At 36.0% G+C, this 24,220-nt stretch overlaps 1 protein-coding gene across 1 annotated transcript in view; it reads right to left on the reverse strand.

Annotated features, from left to right (window-relative positions):
* Positions 1 to 201: 201 nt before the first annotated feature.
* LOC121084446 (centrosomal protein of 192 kDa-like) overlaps positions 202 to 24,220 on the reverse strand; it is an 87,725-nt gene continuing 63,706 nt past the window's right edge. The window contains exons 43-54 of the mRNA XM_040585874.1: positions 21,309 to 21,450; positions 19,013 to 19,185; positions 18,548 to 18,671; positions 15,437 to 15,542; positions 13,856 to 14,060; positions 12,051 to 12,130; positions 11,048 to 11,143; positions 9,367 to 9,486; positions 5,428 to 5,549; positions 4,394 to 4,517; positions 3,821 to 3,879; positions 202 to 671 (exon numbers count right to left, since the gene is read on the reverse strand). Coding sequence (XP_040441808.1) covers positions 533 to 671; positions 3,821 to 3,879; positions 4,394 to 4,517; positions 5,428 to 5,549; positions 9,367 to 9,486; positions 11,048 to 11,143; positions 12,051 to 12,130; positions 13,856 to 14,060; positions 15,437 to 15,542; positions 18,548 to 18,671; positions 19,013 to 19,185; positions 21,309 to 21,450 — 1,490 coding nt within the window. The 3' untranslated portion in view covers positions 202 to 532. The remainder of the gene's footprint in view (positions 672 to 3,820; positions 3,880 to 4,393; positions 4,518 to 5,427; positions 5,550 to 9,366; positions 9,487 to 11,047; positions 11,144 to 12,050; positions 12,131 to 13,855; positions 14,061 to 15,436; positions 15,543 to 18,547; positions 18,672 to 19,012; positions 19,186 to 21,308; positions 21,451 to 24,220) is intronic.

Consider the following 24,220-nt stretch of genomic DNA (forward strand, 5'->3'; position numbering starts at 1 on the left):
CCCAGCTTTACCAGATGAGGACATAATATTAACAGGTCAACTTCTGTACCGAAATCCCTCCCCCTGCTCCCCAAAGCCCCCCAGAAAATTAGCACTGCCTAGGAGTAGGCAGCTTGATCCCTTACCCAGAGCAAGGAATCCTCTAACCAAAGACAGAAATAGGGTAGAATCAACTGTTAACACATAGATTTTATTTCTGTATTTACAATGCTTAAAATAAAATATATCAGTATCTAACTATTCCTAATAAATGCAAAAATAGAAAACTTCCCTTTTCAACTGAAGTGCAGAAACATAAATTAGAACATGATAACTTCAAAACATACAACGTTATCTCTCAGTGTTTTTACTATGAAAACAGATTTTTAAAAACAAGCACCATAATTCATCTTACAGAAAACTTTCCATCAAAGCAGCATCACAGGGCAAAACAAGTAGGATGTTAGTATGGAAACATAGTAGCAAATCTCTGAATATTTTAAGTGGCATGAACTTTAATAAATTGTTACAAAGGTTTATAAAACTGTTCTGACTATTTTTTTTCAATAGCTTTACCACAGAGCCGAATATTAATTGAGTCGTATTTGGTCGTCAGCACAACGAAGAGCCCTTCAAATCTTCCTTCTGCCTTTGGCTTGAACTGGACTGGCACATTGATGTAATGGTGGGATCTGTAAAAAGGCAATTATTTACATACTTGCTAGTAAACAAGTAAATCTTACCAGATAAAGAAATTCTTGTCTAGTTTTGATTATCGCCAAAACGGTATATTGGATGTGCACGAGATCATCAAGTTTATTTTTATAGATTTGATCATCTGTTATTCTTCCCAGGGACTTTGACTATAAAGGTCACTCTTTCCTACTGATTATACAAGTACTACAATACTTTATTGCTGCTAGTTTTACTTAGGTAACTTTGGTTTGCCTCTTTGCCATAAGACTGACAATGCACAAAACTACTTTTAGAGCAAAGTCACTACATTTCTTCCCTTCGGAAGTCACGTGACAAGTACAGATTTGCAATTCTTTTTTAAATTCCACCAATTTGAAGCTAGTAAAATAATTTCAATTACTTCTAATTGCCTCCACACTAAGAAATACTTCGCTGAATCATTGCAAGTCAGTATACCTGTCCTCAAACAGTGGTTTAAAATTTTACATTGCATCTTTTTAGGTTACATAATTCCTCTACTACTCAGATTGCACAAAAACATACCAAACATAACAAGTGGCTGTCTTAATTCTCAAAAGCCTAGAGTGAATGTTATAAAATATAGGGTATACAAGCAACAAGCTGGAAGTGCTGAGTGGCAGCAATATCAATGGATATTGACTCCTGACACCCAGAATGGTGACTACCAGAAACAAAAATAATTAGTCAAGCAAAAATAAATAGTTTCACCTTTTAGTAATATCTGAAATATATACTACCCTGTAAGCAACTTATTTCAGATGGCTTCTGAAGGCAATACAAACATCTCAGTTTTCAAACTTTTTTTAGATAGACATAGTCTGGTAGTCCTTCCAGAAACAGAATTTAACCAAAGGTTTTTAAAAGGCAAGTGTTTTTTAATGTTTCATCTGTATCTTTACATCACTTAAAAGTAATCTTCTTAAAGACAATCTCTTTGTAGTAAAAAACAAAACAAAACACACCACCAAACAAAAACCCTACACTGTCAACAAATAGAACTCCTCTTTTGAATGTGAATTCCAGACAGAATTTCTTCCCACCCATTCTTTGCAGGACTTACAATATTAGCTAAATGACATCTCTCTGGTAAAAAAACAAGAATACATGCTTTAAGATATTTGGTGAACAGTATTAACTTTTTCTTTTTTTTTTTTGCTAGAGTTATGGTTGCAAGATACTGTATTTGGATAAAACCCATTACTATTTTCAACTGCGCAAAGTGTGGTAAAGGTGCTACGTATTGGTACTTGTGATGCCATAACCAAACTGAACAAGAACTGGCAAGCCACTATACCAACTTCTGAAGGTCAGACTCTTGATATTGAATACAAATACAAACTTTAAATTCCATTATCCAAAAAACTCGATTGCACAGGACTGCTTTCAAATTTTGCCCTCAAAATGAAGCGCATGCAACAGACCACATTTACTACATGACACAATTTGGGTCCAAAAATATAGGTAGGTGGACTTTATTTTTTACACTCTTATTTACAGTCTAATATTCCAAGTTCCTGCAAACAGTTTTTTTATTTCTTCAAAATTACTTTTGAACATTACACTGTAAGATGTCTGGTTAACCTAGCTCAGAAGGAAACAGTTAACACTGGCTTACTTGAAATTCTCTTTGATGCTGTTCTCAAATAAAAATGATTTAAAGAAGTTCTTTTAACACTTCTAAAAGCATCTATCCAAGTCAAGTAATTCTGTGCTTTATGTCCTTAAATGGGAGAGCTCCTTCAGACAGCTACGTTGACTTCAGGTAAATTAATTTTAAAAGAGCTACAAAAGGCCAATATTTACAACTGAAGAAAAACCAGCAAAGTTACCAGAAAAAAAGGTTGTAGAATGTTATTAGAAGGTGCAATATATTCAGTTGATAACCTTTAGAAATAGTAGATTGAATTCTAAACTTGTTACATCTACTTTGGATAAAAGCAATAGCAGTTTATCATCTCTCAGAAAAAATACCAAACAGCTTTTATAGCATTCCTCAAGAATATTTTTGAAATATCCAAGTGTCTTCCAGTGAAGTTACTCACCTTTTTTTTTCCAAGGACAACCAAGTCATCCTGTCCTTTGTCTGCAGCTGTACAGCCTCAGACAGATGTAGCTAGTCACCTTTATTTGGATAGATTTTATCTTGGTCATTGCCTCCATAAAAACCCTTCTGTGTTGTCTGATGTGACATACTTAATAAAAAGATGCCAGTTAAATAGAAACACTGGAACACATGCTAAGTGGAGTTATAACACTAGGTACTGAAAAGTAGGCTTACGAATACCTTGAATACCAGTGGCTAACAGCACCACAGCCCGGGTGCATAATAAATGCTAAGTATCACTGGCAGATGCAAAATTAAATTAGGAGCCAGAGTATCTATTCCATTTACGATTTCACTCACAATTTCTGCCTACCTTTAAAACAGGGACCTGTTTAAACACTGAGAATATATGCTGTATGACTTCTATGAAATGGTTGTATTTCTGTCTGCTTGACAATCCCACTGCTACAGAGGAGAAGCTATATTTCTTGAAGAGATGACTAATATGGCTGTTATATAGTTCTTGTAATGAACTCCAAAGATGACTGGGTTTATTTTGAGGGATTATCATCACTAACTTGAAAATTCTTTTTATGCAGGTAATATGCTGAAATACTTGGTATGACCGGGCAATTCCACTGACTGCTCAGACTTTGAATTTGCAGAGAATCTTTGATGCAGCTCTGCAGGTTTGTCAAATTAGAAGCATGATGAAGGCAATTTGCTTGGTCTGTTGTGCAGAAAGTATAAATGGAAGGAATGACTTGATTGTGCACAGCATGCCAAATGGTTAAACGAAGCATTAGGCTTAGCATTAAAAGCAGCAGCACTGTTAGAAACAATTTGCAGGGAAGAAACTGGCAGATGCAAGAATAACTGTGTGGGCTCATTCTGCTTCTAACCAAGATTACAGAGTACAGTTTAGTAGAAAAACCCAACCAAAAACCTGTAACTAGACAGCCAGAATGTTGGATATTTATATCTACATTTTAGCACCATACATACAGAGAAGGTATTTATTACTGAATTACTGATTTAATTTTTTTGTTAGGAGAGAATGTTAGCATATGCATTACTCACCTTAGAGAGTACTTTGAGTGCCTGATGTAGAAAGGCTCTCTGGGACTTAGAAATTTCAGCTGCAATTTAATACAGAATGCTTAAAAGTGCATTAGATTTAAGCCTATCATATTCAATTTATGACATGCTTAAGATAAATCAGGTCACTTACAAATACAGCTTTACAGAGGCCCGAGGTTTAAAAATAAAGCATGCCCACATTTGTGCATAGTAAGAAAGATTTACAACTCACTATTTTAATGAAGTTAAAATACATGAATAATATAAATAACAACAAATAACATATTATATATATAACATAACTTATATAATAACAGATAACAAATCTATGCAAACTATTTTTTTTCAGGTTCAAATATATTATAAATACACTCTGATGCAGTCACACAAAAGGAAAGAAAAATTACAGGAAAGTAACATTCTTCCAATACAATACTGACTTTTGAAACTAACAAACTAAAATTTGTACTCTTGCAATCTTCTGTGCAGAGGAAAAAAAAAAAAACAACAGTGCAGTTGAAGTGCTAGAAGGACTTACGAACATTTATTTAAAATAAAGTCTGTCAAACTCACCATATGTGTTGTAAAGGAATTATTCCGCAAGTTGACCTTCAACGTGCATGATTCCCCAACTCTAGTTGGAGGAAAAGTGTACAGGTCTTCTGGTGCATACACCCCTCGAATTACCTCATTTTGTCTGATTTGAAAAAGGGATTTAAGATATTAAGATTTCATACTTATATAAGCTAGATATACTGATTATCATACTTCAAGACAACAGGTGTTATTTTGAGACTGAATCGGGAAAAATAGAAAGGTCCTGAAGGCATCAACTCTCTCACCCTAAGTTTTATAGGCAATACATTTTAGCCAGAAAGAATAATGAAAGCATCGCTGTGGCATAAACATAAGTATATTTACTTATACAGAGTTTCACAACCTGAATTCTTCCTCCATATGCTTTACTAGAGAACTAGGCTCCGAGATGTTACGTTTAACCAAAATGTTTTACTCCCCTGCCCCACGTTCACATCATCCCATAGTAAAGGAACTAGAAATTAACTTAAGGCTGAAGAACAGCAAGGTTGAGACATGCAGTACAGTGGTCTTCTCAGAAGCAACTTTATAGTTTTATGGAGTCTCCAAAAGGGGAGTATAGAAAAAGCATACACAAGATTGTACTGCTGCTAACAATTGATTTACCACGGTTAGGCAACTTAGAAACCCAACTGAAAAGAAAAACCATGGAAGAATGAACAATGTAAAGTCATTAAGAGGTTTGGCAAGTCTGTGGTTGCAGCTACAACTCTTTAACATAGACTATAGGACAATTCAGGTCAGAAAAGACTGAGGAGATCTCTAGTTCAACCTCTTGCTCCACTCAGGGTCAGCTATGAAATCAGACCAGGCTGCTGAGGGCTTTTTCCAGTCAGATCCTGAAAACCTTCAAGAATAGACACTGCACAGCCTCTCTGTGCAGCCTGTTCCACCACATAACTGTCCTAATGGTAAAAAAAAAAAGGTTTGGGTTGTGGAGTTGGGTTTACCCTTCCCCTGCCTTGTACCTGGTTGCAGACTCTCCTGTTTCAAGTTTTGTCCATACATACCCTGCTATAATTGATTGTGCTTCAGAGTAAACGTTCATTCCTTGCGTAACTGGAAACTCAGTTTTTGTGAGGGCACTTGCAGTAGCTTTCACAACTGAAGTTTCATCTTCCGTTTTAGTACCCTATTGGCAAGAAGAAAAGCATTTAAACTTTGCATTCAAAAGTATTTAAGTATTCAAGTATGTAAGTAATTTGCCTTGGTCTAAGACTTTTTTTCAGGAACAGTAGTCTGGGATCATTGAGACAGAAGCAATGATTTAGGAGGAATACTTTAACAGGCTTCTGTGTCTTATGAATACTTTATTTGCTACAAGCCAGTTCACAACAAACTAGCAGCACAAGTGGAATCTCGAGAAGGCTGCTAGCAACAGAGATTTTACTAAAAGCCAAAACAAAAAACAATTCCTCTGCAGACATTCTGCCTATATGCCTCAAAACCAGTAAAGTCAGCTAAATGACCGATCAGAAAGAAAGCATTAAGTCATCGTCACAGTTTGAATTCTCACAAGAGAAAAAAGCTTTGTAATAATTTAGTTATTATTATATTTGTTATTATTATATATGAACAATACATGCTTCTCAAAGAAAGGTCTCTCCAGAAAGACAGAATCTAATAATGCATGGTATGGCACTTGTACAATCAGAAATTAGGCCAAAATATTTACCATTGTCAGGACCACCCAGTTCAGTATACTCTAACACAAAATGACCAGATCACCCTAAGGGAATACTTTGCTAAATGGCCAGTTTCAAATTCTGCTTAACTCATCTAGCCAGATACTGTTTGGAGCCCCTGGTGTCACAACATCTTGAACAAAGTTAAAACAGCCAAAAGAACCTCCTAAACTTACAGTCACACAACATTATCTCAATTTTTTTTAACTGTGCTGACGTTAGATAAGAAGTTGATTCCCCTACACAGGGAAGACTGAAAAAAGAAATTAATCTTCAATAGAGCTGCTATGACAAACTTGTCCTTTAGGCATTTGTTTCTTCTATTGAAAGAGCTGCTAATCAGTCTGTCAGAGAGAGCAGCAGCCAAAAAAAAAAATAATCTTAATTTTAAAGAGTATTTTTCAGTTGCAAACCAGGAACGAACCCAATACATAAAGACAAGAAAGGATCTGTACATGTGCACATTGTTTCAAAAGTTTTTAGTTTTCCATTCACTGAAAAACGATGGGTGTCATGCCTCAGTGTTATCATTCGAGTTCTAATTTATCAACAAGGCAACTTCACTGCATGAGAATAAGGCACCTTATGGAAACAATCAGAAGTTCCCCCAGTCTTTATTAAGGGCATCCTGAAGTACTGCATGCTTTACCATAGCCTGTACTGACTCTTCCGGTTTCAAATGAAATCACTGTGTTAACACTGTCTGAAAGGTTACAGCAGAGTGCTGCTCTTCCAAAGCCACCTCAGGAGCACAGAAATTTGTTTAGCCTTAAAATGCAAATTATTTTGCTCACAGAGTTTAAAAAGATTTTTCCTCCTCTCACTTCTGGGATACTCAAAGAAGATGAACCTTTGTAAAGCTGATAATAATCAAATCAGGACTCCATTAGGAGTATGTTTTGCTTTAAGTATGAAGAAATTCAGCTCAGTTTGCTACAAAATGATACATTAACAGTTCATAGTTACACAGTTGAAGTACATAACCTGTGTAAATTTAAAATGGCATGCATTTAATGTTTGCAATATCTTCAAATGATAGCAGGGGTTCTTTATATAAAGTCCTCAACATTCTCCATGCTTTAGAAGCTATCAGAACTTAGGTGCTGCCTCAGCCTTCAATCAAGCTCTTGATAGTTTCCAGTTTCACATAGAAGGGCCCAACTATCTGACCAAAATACCAATCCAGGACTTCTGTGCACATCATTCTTAACTTAATGAACTTAGAAAAATACCCAATAGCAGCCTAACAAATGTTTCTCAGGAAAAGAAAAATGGAAGTTTGAATGGCCAGCATTGAGAGGTTGGGGCTGCAGAGCACGTGCAGAATGCCTCCTTTTGTCTCTGGGATCAGTTTTGGAGACATGATCTTCTGAGCTCCTGACTACTGTTTCCAGTGGTGGGGACTGCCAATGCATGCAGAGCATAATCAAAGTCACAGTTGATCGGCTTTTCAGGAAAAAAACGACGGTGGTAAATGCCACTGATTTTCCTAACTTCACATTGTTCTTTTAGTTCTTTGCCAAGCCTTCCCAAATTTATTTCTTTTGAAGTGGTGTTACGAATAAATATCGCTCAGTCACTCTGAGTGACAAGTCAGTCAGTCTTCCTACTTCACTCTACCAAACATCACATTAACCAGAGCCATAGCCCTCTGCCTCAGCAAACCCAGCAGGAACCAAGTCCTTTTCAAAGTTGTAGTAACCCAGTTTAAATGCTTGATCCCTAGGACATAATAGGTTATAATTGACTTGCCTTCTTGACTAACAATGGATCTGATTAAAAAGCTGCAACAATCTAAGTAAAGGTTCTGTGTTGACCCCTCTTCCAAACAAATGTATAGTTCCTTACCTGTTGATAAAGTATTTCCTTTTCAAACTTTTTCAAAATGATCGTGACACATTTCAAGTATTTTCTATAAAATTTTCCCCATATACACAAAGAGACGCTAGAAAGATCTAATTGTTAACAGCTTTGAAAAAATCAAGAGGAACACATCTGACACTGTAGTTCAAAAACATTAATATCAAATTGTGCCACTCAAAGATTTACACAACTTGTCTGACAACTAGTCACATTTTTTAAAAAGAGAAATCTTCAAAACTCAATAGATTTCTGATAAAGAATCCATTTTCTCTCAGTTTCAACTAGCTTTAAACAGACAAATGACATAGACATTGTCCTCATTTTAAGGAAAATTGTGTTCAAAGAATTAGATGAAAACTGAATAAAAAAAATCTTCCCAAACCAAACATTATACAGGTCTTGTTCTTCATGCCAAAATTAGAAGTTATTTAACACACTTTTATCACAAGTCCCCTTTTCAACACTATTACCTACTGGCAAGAACAAGAACCTTGCAAAATAAAAGGTAAGGTACCCCAGCAAGAAGGGTAAGTAAGGTTCCTACTACTGAAACAGGTTTGGTACTCTAAAGAAAGATCCCAAATATTTTTCTAAGAAGCCCAGATAAAGAAGTCAAACTCTCTGGAGAAGGCAGCAAAGCATACATAGCAAACATACAATACCGAACATACAAAGCTCTTTACATTCCGCTCATTTAACTAATCATTAGAATTTCTCCTCATAGTTATAGATTCTCTGTCCTACGTAGATTCCTCCTGTATGGATGGTGAGGTGTGGATTAAAAGCAAGGTAAGGAGAGAGCGCACAGAAAAACCAGTTCCAATTCCCAAAGCCCTCCTTCCAAGCCTCACCATAAGTTAGAGCTGAAAAACAATAGAGGAGCAAAGGAGAGTTCAAATTCAATTTTTCCCATGTACGAATCTCTAAATCACGCCCACCTACGTTGTTACTCTGATAAAATAATAGATATGTCTCTAACAATCTGAGTATCTCCAATATGGATATTTGAAAATTCCAGTACTACATTAAGTCACATATTACAGCAAAGGTCAGTTACCTCACTATTTCTTTACAAAAATAACACCAATTCACTTAAGTGTCCGATACAAACAAATCTGTGTCTCCACAGAAAATTTCCACAGAAGGTAAGTTTGTCTCTACTTTCTCTGAGCAAAGTAAAATGTTATGTCTTAAATGGCAAAAGATAACGCGTTATCACGTAAGCAAGATGAAAAAAGTATTTTTGTAACATAAGAAAACCAGTACACTTTAGTCCAACAAAAACATCAGCATTTTTTTTTCAGAATGTGCCAGTGCATATGAGAAAGTACTGTACAGTAAAATTAAGACATTATAAAAAATTTATGCCCAGGACAGCATTTATAGCATTTATATACTTACTGCTCCAGAAAGCTGAAATCTTAATTTGTGTTTCCAACTAGGTTTTTCAACTGGGTGACACTCAAGATCCCAGAACTGGGTGTAATCACCTTTATCTCTAGGTAGAAAGATTACAGCAACCTACAAAACCAAGAGAAAGGTTTTGCAGAGCCTTATGAAAATAATGTATACATCTTCACCATTTTAGCAACACAAAGGTACAATTAGGCCAGCACAAAATTTACACACTACAGAACAAACATTCCACACACAGGTGATCTTGCAGAAAACAATACAGCTCGTCCTCCTTTGCTCACAAGAGAAAAAGTTCTGATGAAATCGGTTGTGTAAGCAAACTTGAACAAAATGCGAGTTCAGCTAATCTGCTTCAAGCAAATTCAGCAAGTGCTTGCACAATTATTTCTATTAGTAAAATGGGGGAGAAGGAGACAAGGAGGGGAAATAAGCACAGCTGAAAGACAGCAATATCTTCTTTGATCTGCCAGCTAACCTGTGAACAACTGTACTCCCCCAGCTCCAAGACTGCAAGCACACTATGCTACATTTACTAGGAGACCTGAAATGTAAATCAACTTGCAGGCTATGCCTTTTGATTGTCCTTAAAGGTCACCTATATAACAAAGGCCTGTCTCTGTATAGGCCTGTACCAAGCTAATTCAAGAGTAAACTTGCATTGTTTTCAGAGTTGAGGTTGGGGGAAAAAAGAGAAGGGGAGCAGCAGATTAGAATAAGTCACTACAACTATATCTAATGAGCCAAATATTATCATACCCACTGCAAAAAACAGCAAACTGTGATAGCACTGTACCTTATCAGCTCCAGCCAACAGCCTGACATGCCAACAGTGTAAATGTTATTCAAATAGACCTGAACTAGGATTACTAAGGCAAAGACAATTGTTTAAATTCAAATAATGGTTTTGAGTATTACAAAATAACTATGAAACTGGACAGGAGTAAGTTTTTTGTGTCTTGCAAACAGATTACAAATTGCAACATCATAGAAATAATGTAGTTAAGGAATATCATAATAATCCATAATGATTAAAAGGTAGATGTTCATGAAGGTGAATGGGTAGAATTGAAGTAGCATCTAGGGAGAAGATGAGGGACAAAAGCCACACAGAAACCCATTCGGTATGTCCTTGGACATGCTTTATAGTTGTGGTTATGAAACCCTCTACTGGCCAGGAGATAAAATTGTAACTCAAATGAAATCAACTTTAGGAACAGACAACTCAAACTGTTCTTGAACAAGTATGACAAGACTGCTTCTAAGGAAGGGAAACCAGTTCCCACAATAGTTTCATAAGAATCTAGTATTATTTGCAATTTTCTTGTGGATTTTTACAAAAAATTTAAAAACTAGTTTTCTGTTCTAGAAAAATTTATCTTTAAAAAAAAAAGAAAAAACAGAACACAAACACCACCATGTTGAAGTCAACAAACTGCATGAGTAGTTAGAATCAACGCAGTTGACATTGTAACAGTTGTGGTAAGTAGATACTGACTACCCGATACACCCCAGAACCCAAGTTTGGAATGCAAGTATTTTATATTATCAGATAAAATATTACCAGCTTCAAAAATTCAACTGTTATTTCAAAGAATTTCCCATGTAAGATGCTATTTAGAATTGAGATACACTAATATACACAAAATATTTATAAATATCAGTTTACCTTTTCTTCTCCATGAGCTTCAAGAGTACCAGAAACACGGGAACATATGAAAGCAGAGTAAGTAACCCTATAAACACAACCAGTTCCATCCACATCCTGCAAATAAAGTTATAAGTCAGATTCAGAAGTTAAAAAAAAAAAACAAAAAACCAACTAAACCAAAACCCAAACCACAACTCCAAACCAAACCCAAACAATACACCCACCGCACACACCACTCTTGCAAAGGACTAAAAAAAAAATGCAACCAATTAAGCTGCTTTCAAGTGAACAAATAATATTGACTCCCTAAAAACAAATTAATAAAAAGTAAATCTATGCAGTCACCATGATACTGACCTCCAGTTTAGAGGTGGTGCACTGGTTGGAACATGGCATACTCAGTCTTCTGGGCTACAGCTAGGAGTGCTACATAACCAGTTTTCATCACTTCACAACAACAGACCATAATAATACTAGTATAAAATTAAAATGACCATTATAGCACTTCAAACTACCAAAAATAATAGGAAAGCATTTACAAATATCAATGGTACAGCTACAGTAATTGCACAGGTGACAGCAGTGTAATTCAAATATCCTTAATCTAACTTCAATTACCTACAGAGATACCATGTACAGCACAATCCCAGCAGCACAAGTCTCAAAACAAGGTAAGTCTAGCATTCTAGAACCAAAAGGGACATGGGCCTTTCATGTACACTTGATTACTTAATGCAGTCTGGATGATGATACTGGATGAACACAAGAAAACTCTATAAACCAATAAGCAAACCAGGGATTGATTCACACTCAAGGAGCACATTAGAGATGAAAAAAAAGAGCAAAACACTTCCCTGCTATGAAAAGAATCAAAAAGAAACTTTGTAACCAAGTTCATGCGCCAATATATATTCTTTCTTGAGAGGATGGAGAGGGAAGAGAGCAGCAGGAAGAGAGAAGGGGGAAAAAAAACCACCCACAAGAGATTTGCATAAAATTGCCAATATAAACATTCACTCACTTTAACATAGGGTGGTGCAAAAGATGACAAATACCACTTCATATTTTCATCCCCTTTATTCTCCATCTCCAGGGAACTCTCTAGAAGAAAAACATCAGACTAGTATATTAAATGTCTTTGTTCAAGTATCTTTAGTGGGAAGAGTTTAAAGAGAAACTATGTTTCAAGACACACAGGTTTAAGGGAAACTGTTCTTACGATGCCAACACCAAGGGCAGACTCAAACAAAGCACAGTGTCACAAAATTCTTGAAAGCTTATACAAAAGAAATTTGGAAGTTAAGTCTTCTAGTGAAGAATCATATTGAAGATGCTTCAAAAAACAAAGTGAGACCTAAATCTCACCCTCAATAACCCTACAACAATAACAGATAATTCTTTAAAAGAACCTGAAGTATATCAAAGAATGTTACGTACATGGATTGCTGGTAGTAGGAAGTTAGCTTCCCATAAATCCAGAACATGGCGAACAGCAGAGAGAGCATCTAAGTCACCTCCAATGGTCTCATTTTATTGCATTCAGATTTTTGGCAGATACCTTCACGCAGCAGTATACAAAAACATATCCAAAAACCCCTCAAGGCCCCTCAAGATATCAAACTCCCTCCCAAGCTATTATTTGACTGTTCAGGGAAAAGCACTGACAGTGTTCTAGTTTGAGACCAATTAAATAAAGTTGCATCAAAACCTGTTCTCACCCTAGTATGGATTTGTTACTCAGCATAATTATATATTTTTTATATATTATATATACATATATATATTATATACATATATATATATATACACACACACAAACATATGTATGAAACCTCAGGAAAAAACTTATGCTAGAATTGCAGAAAGAATAAATACTGACATTAAAAGAAAGTCTCAACTTTGACAGTAAGAACAGAATAGCCAAGAATTAACAGAGCATTTCTAAGATTACCTCAGTCTAGAGTAGTACTTCAGGAAGTTTAGCTGCATATATATTATACGGGCATTTTACAGAAACAGGAAAGGAAAGGAGTATTATACTCCTCTTTCATAAGTGTAGCAAACCCACCCCCCCAGATATAATTGATAAACTAAGCCTTAAAACTTCTCAAGTCTGTTAAATGAATATGCAGCATCAGTGAATCATTAGAAAAAAGTCCTCATTACCTAGAAAAGAACACTAAGCACTAACACAAAATTTGGTACCTAGACAACAGAATGACAGTTTCTACAGTAATTTGGAGAATCTGAAGCATTACCAGAATTAAAAGTACTTAATGATCCAGCGAGGACAAAGATAACCAGACTCATAGCTGACATTGCTGTTGTCTTAAGAAAGAACATTTATTTCTCTGTTACATGCAGATGGATTTATCACACATCTTAGGGGGACACACATAGACGAAAATGGATCTACTGCAAAAGTGCACTGACCCAAAAGAGCTTCAGCAAAATGCAGTAACTTCACAGCGTCCTCTTTCCCAAGCACAGTATGGTTGCATTCATCATAGTTGCTTAAAAAAGATCAGCAACATACCTGTCTATATGCAAATCTATCTGTGAGACAAAGTGTGACTATACTGCATAAGGAGAAGAAGAAAAAAAAAAAAAACAGGAAAAAAAAAGAAGGACTTCTGAGAAGAGTTCCATCACAAGGAGTAATATTTCAAAGTATGGTCAGAAGAGGGGAACTGGTCAATCATTTATCAGACTAAAACAACAAAACCAAACTCATAGCATTCAAGCTCACAAACGTGCAGTACAGTAAATAAAACCTCTGAATACAAGATACTACAGATATTGTATATACTAAGTAAGCAATATTACCTGAGCTTTGGCCAGGTCTCGTTTTAGGAAAAACAATGGTTCTGTTCTTTATTTCCATTTTTGTTAGAGGGAGTGCTGAGAGAGACTTTGCCACATGAACAGTAGGACTTTCGGACTGTGAGGTAAACAGATCTTCTCTTCTAGATGGGAAGTCTGCTCCAGACACGCTCTGTGTGACTGCCTCTTGAATTTGCACTTTTATACACTTTTGCACAATTTGGAGAAAAAGAAAGATTTAAATAGTGAACAGTGACATATCAAGTCAAGCTATTTAGCTATATTTCCATCAGCTGTAAGAGGTCACGTCGTTCAGATTTACATTCCAATAGAAAAAGAGTCTCATATATTAAATCATCAGGTTTTCTCTAACTTCACAAAGTTTAAAGATTTTAGGACAAGTTTAATTTAGGAGAAGAGGAAAATTACTGAAAATTTGCTACCTAGATATTGTAATTCAATAGGAATAATAATTTAGTTAGATTTAATTGACAACTCCTACAATATTGCCTGCTTGCAGAGAACAGGAACAGGGCTGCCTCACACAAAATAAGCTTTGTGTTCACTTCTGCTACATAATTAGCACTTATAATGCTAATGTTACAGATAACGCTAGAAAAACCTTAGCATATTTTTTTGCTTATTTGGAAACGTAGCAAAGAAACAGCAAAAGCATTATCAGCTATCAGATCTCTCACAATTTGATTGATTTTGCTACATTCTATTTTTGTCCTAGTAGATTTCTTCTCTTAAATCCTTTTCTCATACTGTAGAACGTAAGAGTTAACTATGTGTACAGTCTCCATTTCCTTCTCAAATCACTCTTTTTTTAACAACTTCCCTTTTTGTTTTGTTCAGGTATTTTTATGGCTGTTTCCACTTCTGAGGTCATACCTCACCTTCCTCCATCAAGAAGGAAAACAGAGATGTGTGTCTATTTCTTTGGGAAATGGTGTCTGTTTCTTTGGGTGAGATCACCAAGGAGTCTTCTCTGCTTTTACATTGATGAAAAAAGAAACTGTTAGCTTCATAAATTTTATTTATATGCCTTATTTTAATCAGGGAGAAGTCATTGATTTAAATCCACAAAGAGCAAGAATCTGTTCTAGGCATTTTTTATCACAGATTTGTCAGCCAGAAGGTTAAGTCTACCTCAAGGGAGCTCAAAAGGAGCTATTTTGACTTGTCCGATAACCTTAACTTGTTTTATTCTAAAATATACTAGGCTATTTTTAGATATGCATGTGTACACATAAATATTTAGCATTTTAGAAGATTATGCACAAGGCAGTGCTGGGTGTACAGATGCAATTTTGTTGACAATTCAGTCTACGTGTTCACATCATAGTATTTATTCAGAGATAAATAAACAAAGAATCTCAATTTGCAAAACACCATCTCAACTACACTTTTTTCTTGTTGGCTTTTTTTGGTTTAGTTTTTTTTTTAAGAAACTTTACTAATCAGAGAGAATAACAGAAGTTGAAAGAACTGCTGTCTCATATCTAAAAGGTTTTAGCACTGTTACTAGACCTTAGCCAGCAAAGTAAAACAAACACCTCAACTCTCAAGCAAGCCACATACCTTTTGTCCATTACCACAATGAATATAGATTAGGCCACTCCAAGGAATTAATGAACATTTTGTGGCAAGTGATGGATTAGGACTCACCAGAATTACCGTACTGCTCCTAAAAAAAAGGAAAAAAATATTACCATGATCTTTGCATTGGAATGATTATCTACAACAGATCTTGCTAGCCCACCTTAAAAAAGGGATGCACTTTATGACAGCAGGTAAGAGAAGACAATCTTTAGATAGTTAAATTTAAGGTATTCAGATATCCAATATATTATCAAGCCTTAGTAGTCAGAAATTTAACACTAACACACTTTATAAATTTGTCATTGATGGTTGTATAAGGGGTCATACGGAAAAGGTAAATCTTATCTATTGTTAAAGTATAGAATCAGTCAGGTTTATATATGTTTCAGAAAAATAAGCTTAATACTAGTCAACAAGGGAATTGTACTGTTCAAACTAAGTATACTGCACAAATTGCATTTCAATTTTAAACCAATTCTAGTTTCAGAGGAGCAGCTTGCTTTCCTTCCTCCCATGCAGAACTGATCTTGGAGGAAAGAAAAAAGCCTTTTAATGTTATCAGTGTTTTCTATAGTTATTTACAGTAGAGGACACTGAAGACTCTAAACCTACTTGAGGCAATTATGGCATCATACAGTAATTTCACCAATAAGAACATAAATTCTGATTTAAAATGTTCCGTATTCTATGCTGGAGACATTTAAATAAAGGAGGGGAGAAATTAAGCGCTGAAGTATTTAAAAAAATGAGTACAAAATCACTGGAGGAAAGGTCATTTGTTGTATGTTAGCAAAAGCACTCAAGCTACACCCAAAGAATTAGCTGAGTGTCATTAGCACAGCACTTTGCATTTGAAAAGTTTAGTGTAGGAACAAGATCAGTCCCATCATTACTGCCCCAATATCACCATCTCTACAAACTTCAACTAAAAGATGTTAATGGCTTTAAAATATTAAATCAGGACACTGGTATGTCCTTAAGGAATTGTGGGGGTTTTGTGAATCTCAGCAGTTCTGACACTTGCCACTTATGGTTCTCTCTCTCATGTACAAGTTGTGTTCGTGAGACTGTGACTTACTAAGTACACACACTATGTTATCACACTCCATTGTCTCTGCTCCTGCCAGCTTGTCTGTGACATATACTGCAAACTTCTCGCAAATCCAGCTTGCTTGGGATCACAAACCACACGCCTCTGAAAAGTCATATTGAACCTAAAGACACTACCTCTCAGTATTTTCATTGCCATGGAAAGGAGCAAAGCCTCGGGAAGAAACACTTTCTAAAGGTGGCTCTTGTAGCCTTTGGAGATTCCAGCAGTCCTTGCTCCAAAAGCACAATTCCCTTCACAGCATTTACCAATACTCCCAACACTGAGGCACAGCGACATGCCAGAGGCTATTTTCAGTTCGCCTCCACAAGAAAATCTCTCAGAATGCTACCAAGCTCAGCAGGGACCTGGGACTCTATTATTCCACATTCAGGCAGGTTAGAGGTTGCCTTTAGCTCATTTCATGGAACTTAAGGAGCATAGTCAAGGTGAAACAGGAGGTGATCTGCTTGCCCTTGCATGGCAGAGTCAGTTCTTGATCTTCGGATCTTCTTTCACCATCACCGCAGGGAGATGGTTGTGAAAAGTAGAAATCCAGGCAAGAGCACCTCGCTGTGCTTCAGTCAGCTGTTCCTACAGGTCTGTTCCCTACTTGCAGGCCTCCGTTCTGGATCCAGACTGCTTACTTGGACGCAACATGTGAGGTTTCGGCAAATTTCTCTCCAGTGAAAGAAACATATATTAAAATTGTGCAGTGCAAGAAAATTGCTTGCAGCCGGCCTTCAATTCCCTCTTTTTAAGAAACCATTCTACAAACAGTCATAAGTCTAGGGTATGAGACACTCAAGGTGCCCTTACTGTCAACAGCTACTGGAAAGTTGTTCATTGTTCTCTTTTTGAAACCATTGTTCTTGGCACTGATTGAACCTGCAAGGAGTAGCAAATATCTTAGCCCTTCCAGAGAATCCTCTTTATTTGGTTCTCACTAGTGATGAAAGCTCCTCAGCCGTACATCCAAAAATTTACATCTACATGAATACAGAATTAAGTGTTTACATGTATCACGTCTTGCACAGTGATGCAGGTATCTGCTGAAAATAAAGTACCTGTTTGGGCAAGCATCTACCAAGTTAAAGACACTACCTCAATAAAACTCACAAAGCAAAACATGTTTTTTTGTGGAACATGAGACTTTTTTTAGGTTTTGGAAGATGAGAAGAGTTTAACAAGCGGGTCTTAAAAGCCCTTCTGAACTGACCTTAAAAAAAAATCTGATAAATTTAGAAGTGACAGGTGGTCAGAATTTTCAAGCATTTTATTGTGAAAAGCTTTGCTGACATCCATGAGAAGTCTCATACACACACGCAGTGATATTTTGACTACTTTTCCAAAATACTGCTAATTAAGACACAGGTGATCTCATACTGGTTTGTCATTCTTTCATACCTACAGATACTGAGAAGCCAAAGATCGAGTAACAAAAAACAGTTTTGTCAGAACACAAAAAATAACAACCCACAATCAAGTTCTGATGAATATCAGCACATTTGCAGAAGAAAACCGTAAGTCCTCAGAAAAGAAGCATTCTACAAGAACTGTTATTTTTCATTTCATTTGTTTGTTGTGGGGAGGGGAAGAAGTCCCTTTTATTTTTAAACAAGTTACTTAAAAAAAAAAAAACACTACTGCAAAAGGAGATTTTTAAAGCTTCAGCTTTGTCAACCCACGCAGCTCCTGGAAAATTATGTAATAATAATAGTATTTCCAGGCACAGAAAATTCCTGGCCTTCCGGTAATGTCATAGGTGACAAAAGAACATTCTCTTTATACAGAACTATAAAAGGATAAGGTACTAAAATAGAAAAGCTAGATTTGCGTGTTAGCTGACAAAAAGACTATACGGTGGAACTAACTAAATAGTTACTTCCAGGTTATAGTCTAAACAAACTAAAATGAATTCCTAAAAAATAACTAAAATAAATTCCTCCCAAACCTCACCACACTTTCACACATAAAGGAACCTATGGAAAAAAACTTACTCTGGTTCAATAACTCCATGTTGTGGCGTTATTGTAAGGCAGTGAGCTGGCCACGAAAGCTCAAATGCCAACATCTTAATAGAATTGTTGACAACCTCTACACGTCCAGTACCTGCTGTTCCACCTGTAATATAGAAAAAGCTATAAAAAGCTAACACGTACAAAAATTCACCGAAGTGCCCAAGATTCAGAGATGCACCAATGAAGATAAAGCATTGCCTGCCCTATTTTTACCTTCACAATGCTTTAAAATGCATATTACATGTACACACACAGAGCATGCCACCCTCTGACAATTTAACAAGAAGTCTGTCCAAACAAAGTTTACTGTTTAGATGTAAAGCTACTGCACTAAGATCACAGGCCAAGCCACATTTACAAGGACAAAATAATTGCAAACATAGTACACAGTGCAGTTATTTTAATACTGGAGTGGTTATTTTATTAACTTCAAAAAATACTTACTAATAGAAGGAAATGTCAAAGTCAAATGCTCGGGGTTAACAGTCCAATTCTGTTGAGCATCTGATTTATTCTGAACCAGATCATCGGTTTGTACAAGTAATGGAGGACCCTGAGGTCCTTTAACAGGGAGAACATCCAAAGTCGCATTGATATGTCTGACAGAGTTCTCAAATCTGAAAATAAGATTGCATCAAGCAAAAGCAGCAATAAAATTAACTTATGAGTAATTATAATAGCCTACGATGAGTATTTCCTCAAAATTTAATACTGAAATACAATGTTCTTTACATGTGCCTTCAAATTAATTCAATTCTCCATTTTTAGAAAAAATTAATTCAGTAGCTATATCGTGACAGCTTTTTCACAGAATGTTTAGCAGTGGAAGGTACTGTTTAGAATGTAAGGTGCTAAAATAAACAACTATCTTCAGGTGATAAAGTGAAATGCTTTTTCTCTACATATTTTATTCAGATTAAGAAAGTACTGCAGGGAGAAGGCAATGCAAGTTGTGTTTCACAGAACGCTGGAGGTCAGGAGGGACCTCTGGCAATCACCTAGTCCAACACCCCTGCTCAGAGAAGGGTCAGCTACAGCAGGTTACTGAGGACATTGTCCAATCAGGTTTTGAATTTCTCTTGTCCTGTCACTGGACACCACTGGAAGACTCCTCTTTATTTCCCTGTCGGGTATTTACAAACGCTGGTAAGATCCTCCCCTGCTCAACACTAGGCAAACCCAGCTCTTAGTCTCCTTGCAAGACAGAGGCTCCAATCCCTTCACGGCCTAGCATTTCACACCTTGGCTTGCAAAATACATGGCAGATAAGCTCATATATGAAAGCTATGATGCTGTTATTTTAGGATTCAGCATATTTTAAGATAAAAGCTTAACTGAGAACAAGTTTGAGTTTAAATTCAAAAAGAAATAAAAGCAGAAATCAACAGCTGAAGAAGAAAAAATTGGGTAATTTTTGCTCCATACAACACTGTGCAAACATACAGCTCTTCTTCCTTATAATTTCTATTTGTATTTTTAATGCTTCTGAGAATCCTGACTCAGTTCAGGACAGCTGAACTAATACCTGTGAGAATTCATCCCTTAAGATAGCAGTGGAACTAGGAAGTCAATTGATTCACATAATTCCTTGACACAGAACTTCCTAAGACAGATTAGTAGTAAACACATTCAGATCTCTTCTAAGAATTGCAGTCTACTCAGAAAATTAAGATCCTCATCATCTTTAGCCAGTGAATAAATTCAAATCTAGAAGAACTGATAAGGCTGTCAAGTGGAAAAAACAAACAAATGCCAACTACCAAATAAAGAAATGTCCTGCTTGCTGCTGCAGATACAGATAGACTCACAATCCCCACTATGCCTGACAAACACCTTTCTAGTCAAGTCTGTTAAGTGTCCCAAAGTGTTCAGCATCTACAGTTCAAGAGGTACAAGCAATTACAAGACAACATCTACATACATAGATGCTAAAACCAACAGGACTAGGTAGGATCTTTTCATCACCTACGTAACAGGATCCTGAGAAGAAAAACATGAAGACTCAAGAAATAACCTATGCAAAATATATTCATTATAGTGTTAAAAGTTAACACATCTTTATTTCAGTTTTATGCTTTGCCATCTTAATAATTAGGACTTGTATAGGATTTTGAATTTCTTTCCTTTTTCAGGGCTCCAAATGCTACAGCGACCTGTCTAAATAAAAAGTGACAGGTACATTTTAAAGACCGGTCTTTGCCAGTGCTGCAAAGAAATCCTCCCAGTAACAGACCATTTCATTCAAGGGACTGACAGGGTAGGGGTAGCCTCAGCACTGATCGTTCTTTTGATGAGTGCAGTACACACTACACTGAAAGGCTGGTATATGGGCTGGGCAAGGAAAAGGCCACTAAGCCTTTGTTATTTTTCTCTATTTCCATGCCAGACATCAAACATTCATTGCAAGGAATGAAGTAGTTATAGTCCTATTAGGACTACAACAAATGCATTTTGGAAGTGTCTATGGAAAAAAAACCAGTTTCTTCACATGAACTAGGAAGTCACAGATAAAATTAATGGTGTCAGTTGAGAGAATAGTTTAAAAGTTATCATAACACTTTAAACATATAGAGAAAAACAGCGAGAAGAGCCACCTAGATATTCATTGGATTCATTCTCATTATACAGCCAGTTCTTTCACTTGTAAAGTAAGTCAATTTTCAACTTACAAAAATCTTCAATGAAAGGAGATTCACTTCAGTTAGACATTATTTGACAGTCAACCTTATAGTTACGTTACCTGTCCGGTTCCAAATGATGTCCAGGAGACTGCTGAAAACCATCCTGATCAGAAGTGGAATACCCAACCACAGAAAGGATAATCTTTCGCATATTTGTGTAGAAAAGCTTGATATCATTTGTTCCCCGTGGGATATCACATACTAAAAATGAGAATAATAAAGCAATTCTAATAAGTACAAATCTATAATACTCAGAAATTACACAACAGAGATTGAGGATATAGACCTAGTTAATCTGTTGGCTAAGACATCCTAGGATCATTCAAAAAACTACTTACTACAAGTTCAGTTATTGGGCATAAATCAAAATTAACGTGAAATGTAGAATAAATCTAAACACATCAATTTTAACTTTTTGATTTTAAGATAGGTATTTTCCATCTTTATACAAATGGTATAAGATAATCTGAATCTATACCAATTTAAAGTTGTTTTACCTTTTTTTTCTTTATCCTGACAAATAAGACTAATACATTCCTAAGGCTTCAAAGAAAGAGATTCAACTTGATAAGTTATTTTTCAGTTACTCAGTCTATTCAATCTAACACATCATTATTTAATTTACTATACCTGTAAATATCAAAAAGGTCAAGAATGTAAGAGTATAATTCAAAGATAATAAAATGTTTAATAATCAAGTCAAAGTTTTCTCCTTTGCCTCAAGCCATTTCACATTGAATAGACAGAATGAAGAAGTGGTCACTTCTCACACAGGATACATTCGATCCAATCATTATTTCTTTTGCTGCACAGTAGATACCAGAGACTATTAATATTTGTATATAGCTTCTACAACTCAACTACAGATAAGACAAAGCAACATCTGCTGTAGAAGCATTTTTAGTTAGAATTTACATGCATCCTGAAACTTGTTAACAAAGCTAAGTCTTGCAAAGGCATGATTAACAGAAAGTGGGGGGCTGAATAAATTATTTATTTATTCTGTCATAATAAAATTCAGTATGGAAATATGTTCTTTCTTCAGGATGACTATTATTTCTACTCTAAGTTTCTTTTATTCCCACCCCCACTCCCCCACTGAATTCCATTCAGTTTGGAAACCCCAGTTTTCAAATAACCCCCAATAAAACACTTAACTTTTACAGTCTGTCTCATTTTCACCAACTCAAATATCAAAATGGCTAGTTCATGATATCATAACTTTGAACGCCAAGGCCACAGTGCATACAACTGCAGACCCAGAAGTGTCAGACCCAAATTAAAGCACATAAACAGATTGACGATGCCATCTTCACAATCACAACAGACAAAAACAATTTTATACAAAGGCTTAAATCCTATAAAATGTAGTGAAGTATGTCATATTATACTTAGAAATGTGCAACAGGATCTTGCAAAGAATACCTGATCAGAATTCCCTCCCTCCTCTCTAACAATAAATCGATATTCAGATAAGATGCTAATATGCATTGGAAACCAATGTCATTTTGACAACCCAAGTACAGAAGTCACAAAATATTTGAGACTACCTTAGAATAAACAGTTGCTAGATGTTAAATATCAACAACCACTGCCTATTCAACTAGTAACTGAAGCATACCTGGGCACCTAGAAATACATTAGATCAGTATGTAAAAGATCTTCGATTAGTGCAGCAAACCACGTTAGTGTTAGGGAGTAACTGAATCTGGTAGCCTGATAAAGAGGTGAGGCTGCCACAGGTCCAACCAGTAGCAAGGCTGAGCCCATGTTCCCAGTGAGCAACCCCACACGCATGCACACACACAGACCAACACAGACAGAAACACTCAGCACTCATGCAAACTCAAGCAGCAACAATGGCCTCATTTTGTTCCCCTCTCTGGCCGATCAGGATGAAGGCTCCTTACTGGGAACACACAAACATACAACACAGATCCTTCCACCTGCTGGCCCTGGACCATACCACAATGATGCATCAAGTGGGCAGACTGGTGAAAACCCAACATGACACTATTTCATATCTAACATTACTATTTAATTTCTTAAGAGGTTTTTCAAATAGCTCTGTGGACTAAGGCAATGAGAAATGGAGGCCTAAACAGTCTAGGGAACCAAATTTATACTGAAAGCAATTCTTACAGCCAAGGCATTTATGCTTTGAGCTTTTTTTCCCCTGCATCATCTCTTTAACAGTCTTTCATTTAAGAGGCAAAAAAGTTTAAAAAGCATTTAGATGTTGAAAAAAGAACTTACTTTTTACCTAAAAGATAGCATCTTATAGAAAGGACAAAAAAAGAATCAGATTTCTTAATTCCAAGTACTACTATTAGTTCCTGCATAGTATTTGACTTACAAGAACACATAACATAAAAAAAAATATCTGTGGATATTCCCACCGAAAACTCAGTGAACACTAATCTTTATGATTGCATACTGTTCACACTAGACATCATTGGGTGACAAGAAGGTAAGGAAAGGCATGAAGTCTGTAACATCGCTAAAATGAGTAAGAACAATCTAGCTTATTTTTCTAAGAGCTACCCTTCCAGCACACCTCCTTGAAGGCATATTTGCAGTGTTATACAAGTCTGTCTCACTTCATTTTTTTTAAAAACAACGGTCCTCACCTTACATTGAGTAGATAAAGTAGGACATAAGAGGGCAAGGACATTTTATGACCAAGATAAATAATTTTGAGCAAATAACACAAATGTGACCAAATAGGAAAAAATAAGCTATACGTGACAAACTCCGTCTGAAAGACAGACAGAAAAACATTTAAAATGCAAGAGGTAGGTCTTGTTTTCTACAGAAAGAAAAAATAAGCTACCATTAGCAAAACTGACAGCTGTCTGGAACGGTTTGTTAAATGAACATCAGAAAATGCAAGTTGTTAAATGAACGTCAGAAAAGGCAAACATGAAAATGCTGCGACAAGATAAAATAGTTTTAAAGTGTTACTAGTAGG

The sequence above is a fragment of the Falco naumanni genome, chromosome 3 (assembly GCF_017639655.2).
Source record: "Falco naumanni isolate bFalNau1 chromosome 3, bFalNau1.pat, whole genome shotgun sequence".
Classification (NCBI taxonomy): Eukaryota; Metazoa; Chordata; class Aves; order Falconiformes; family Falconidae; genus Falco; species Falco naumanni.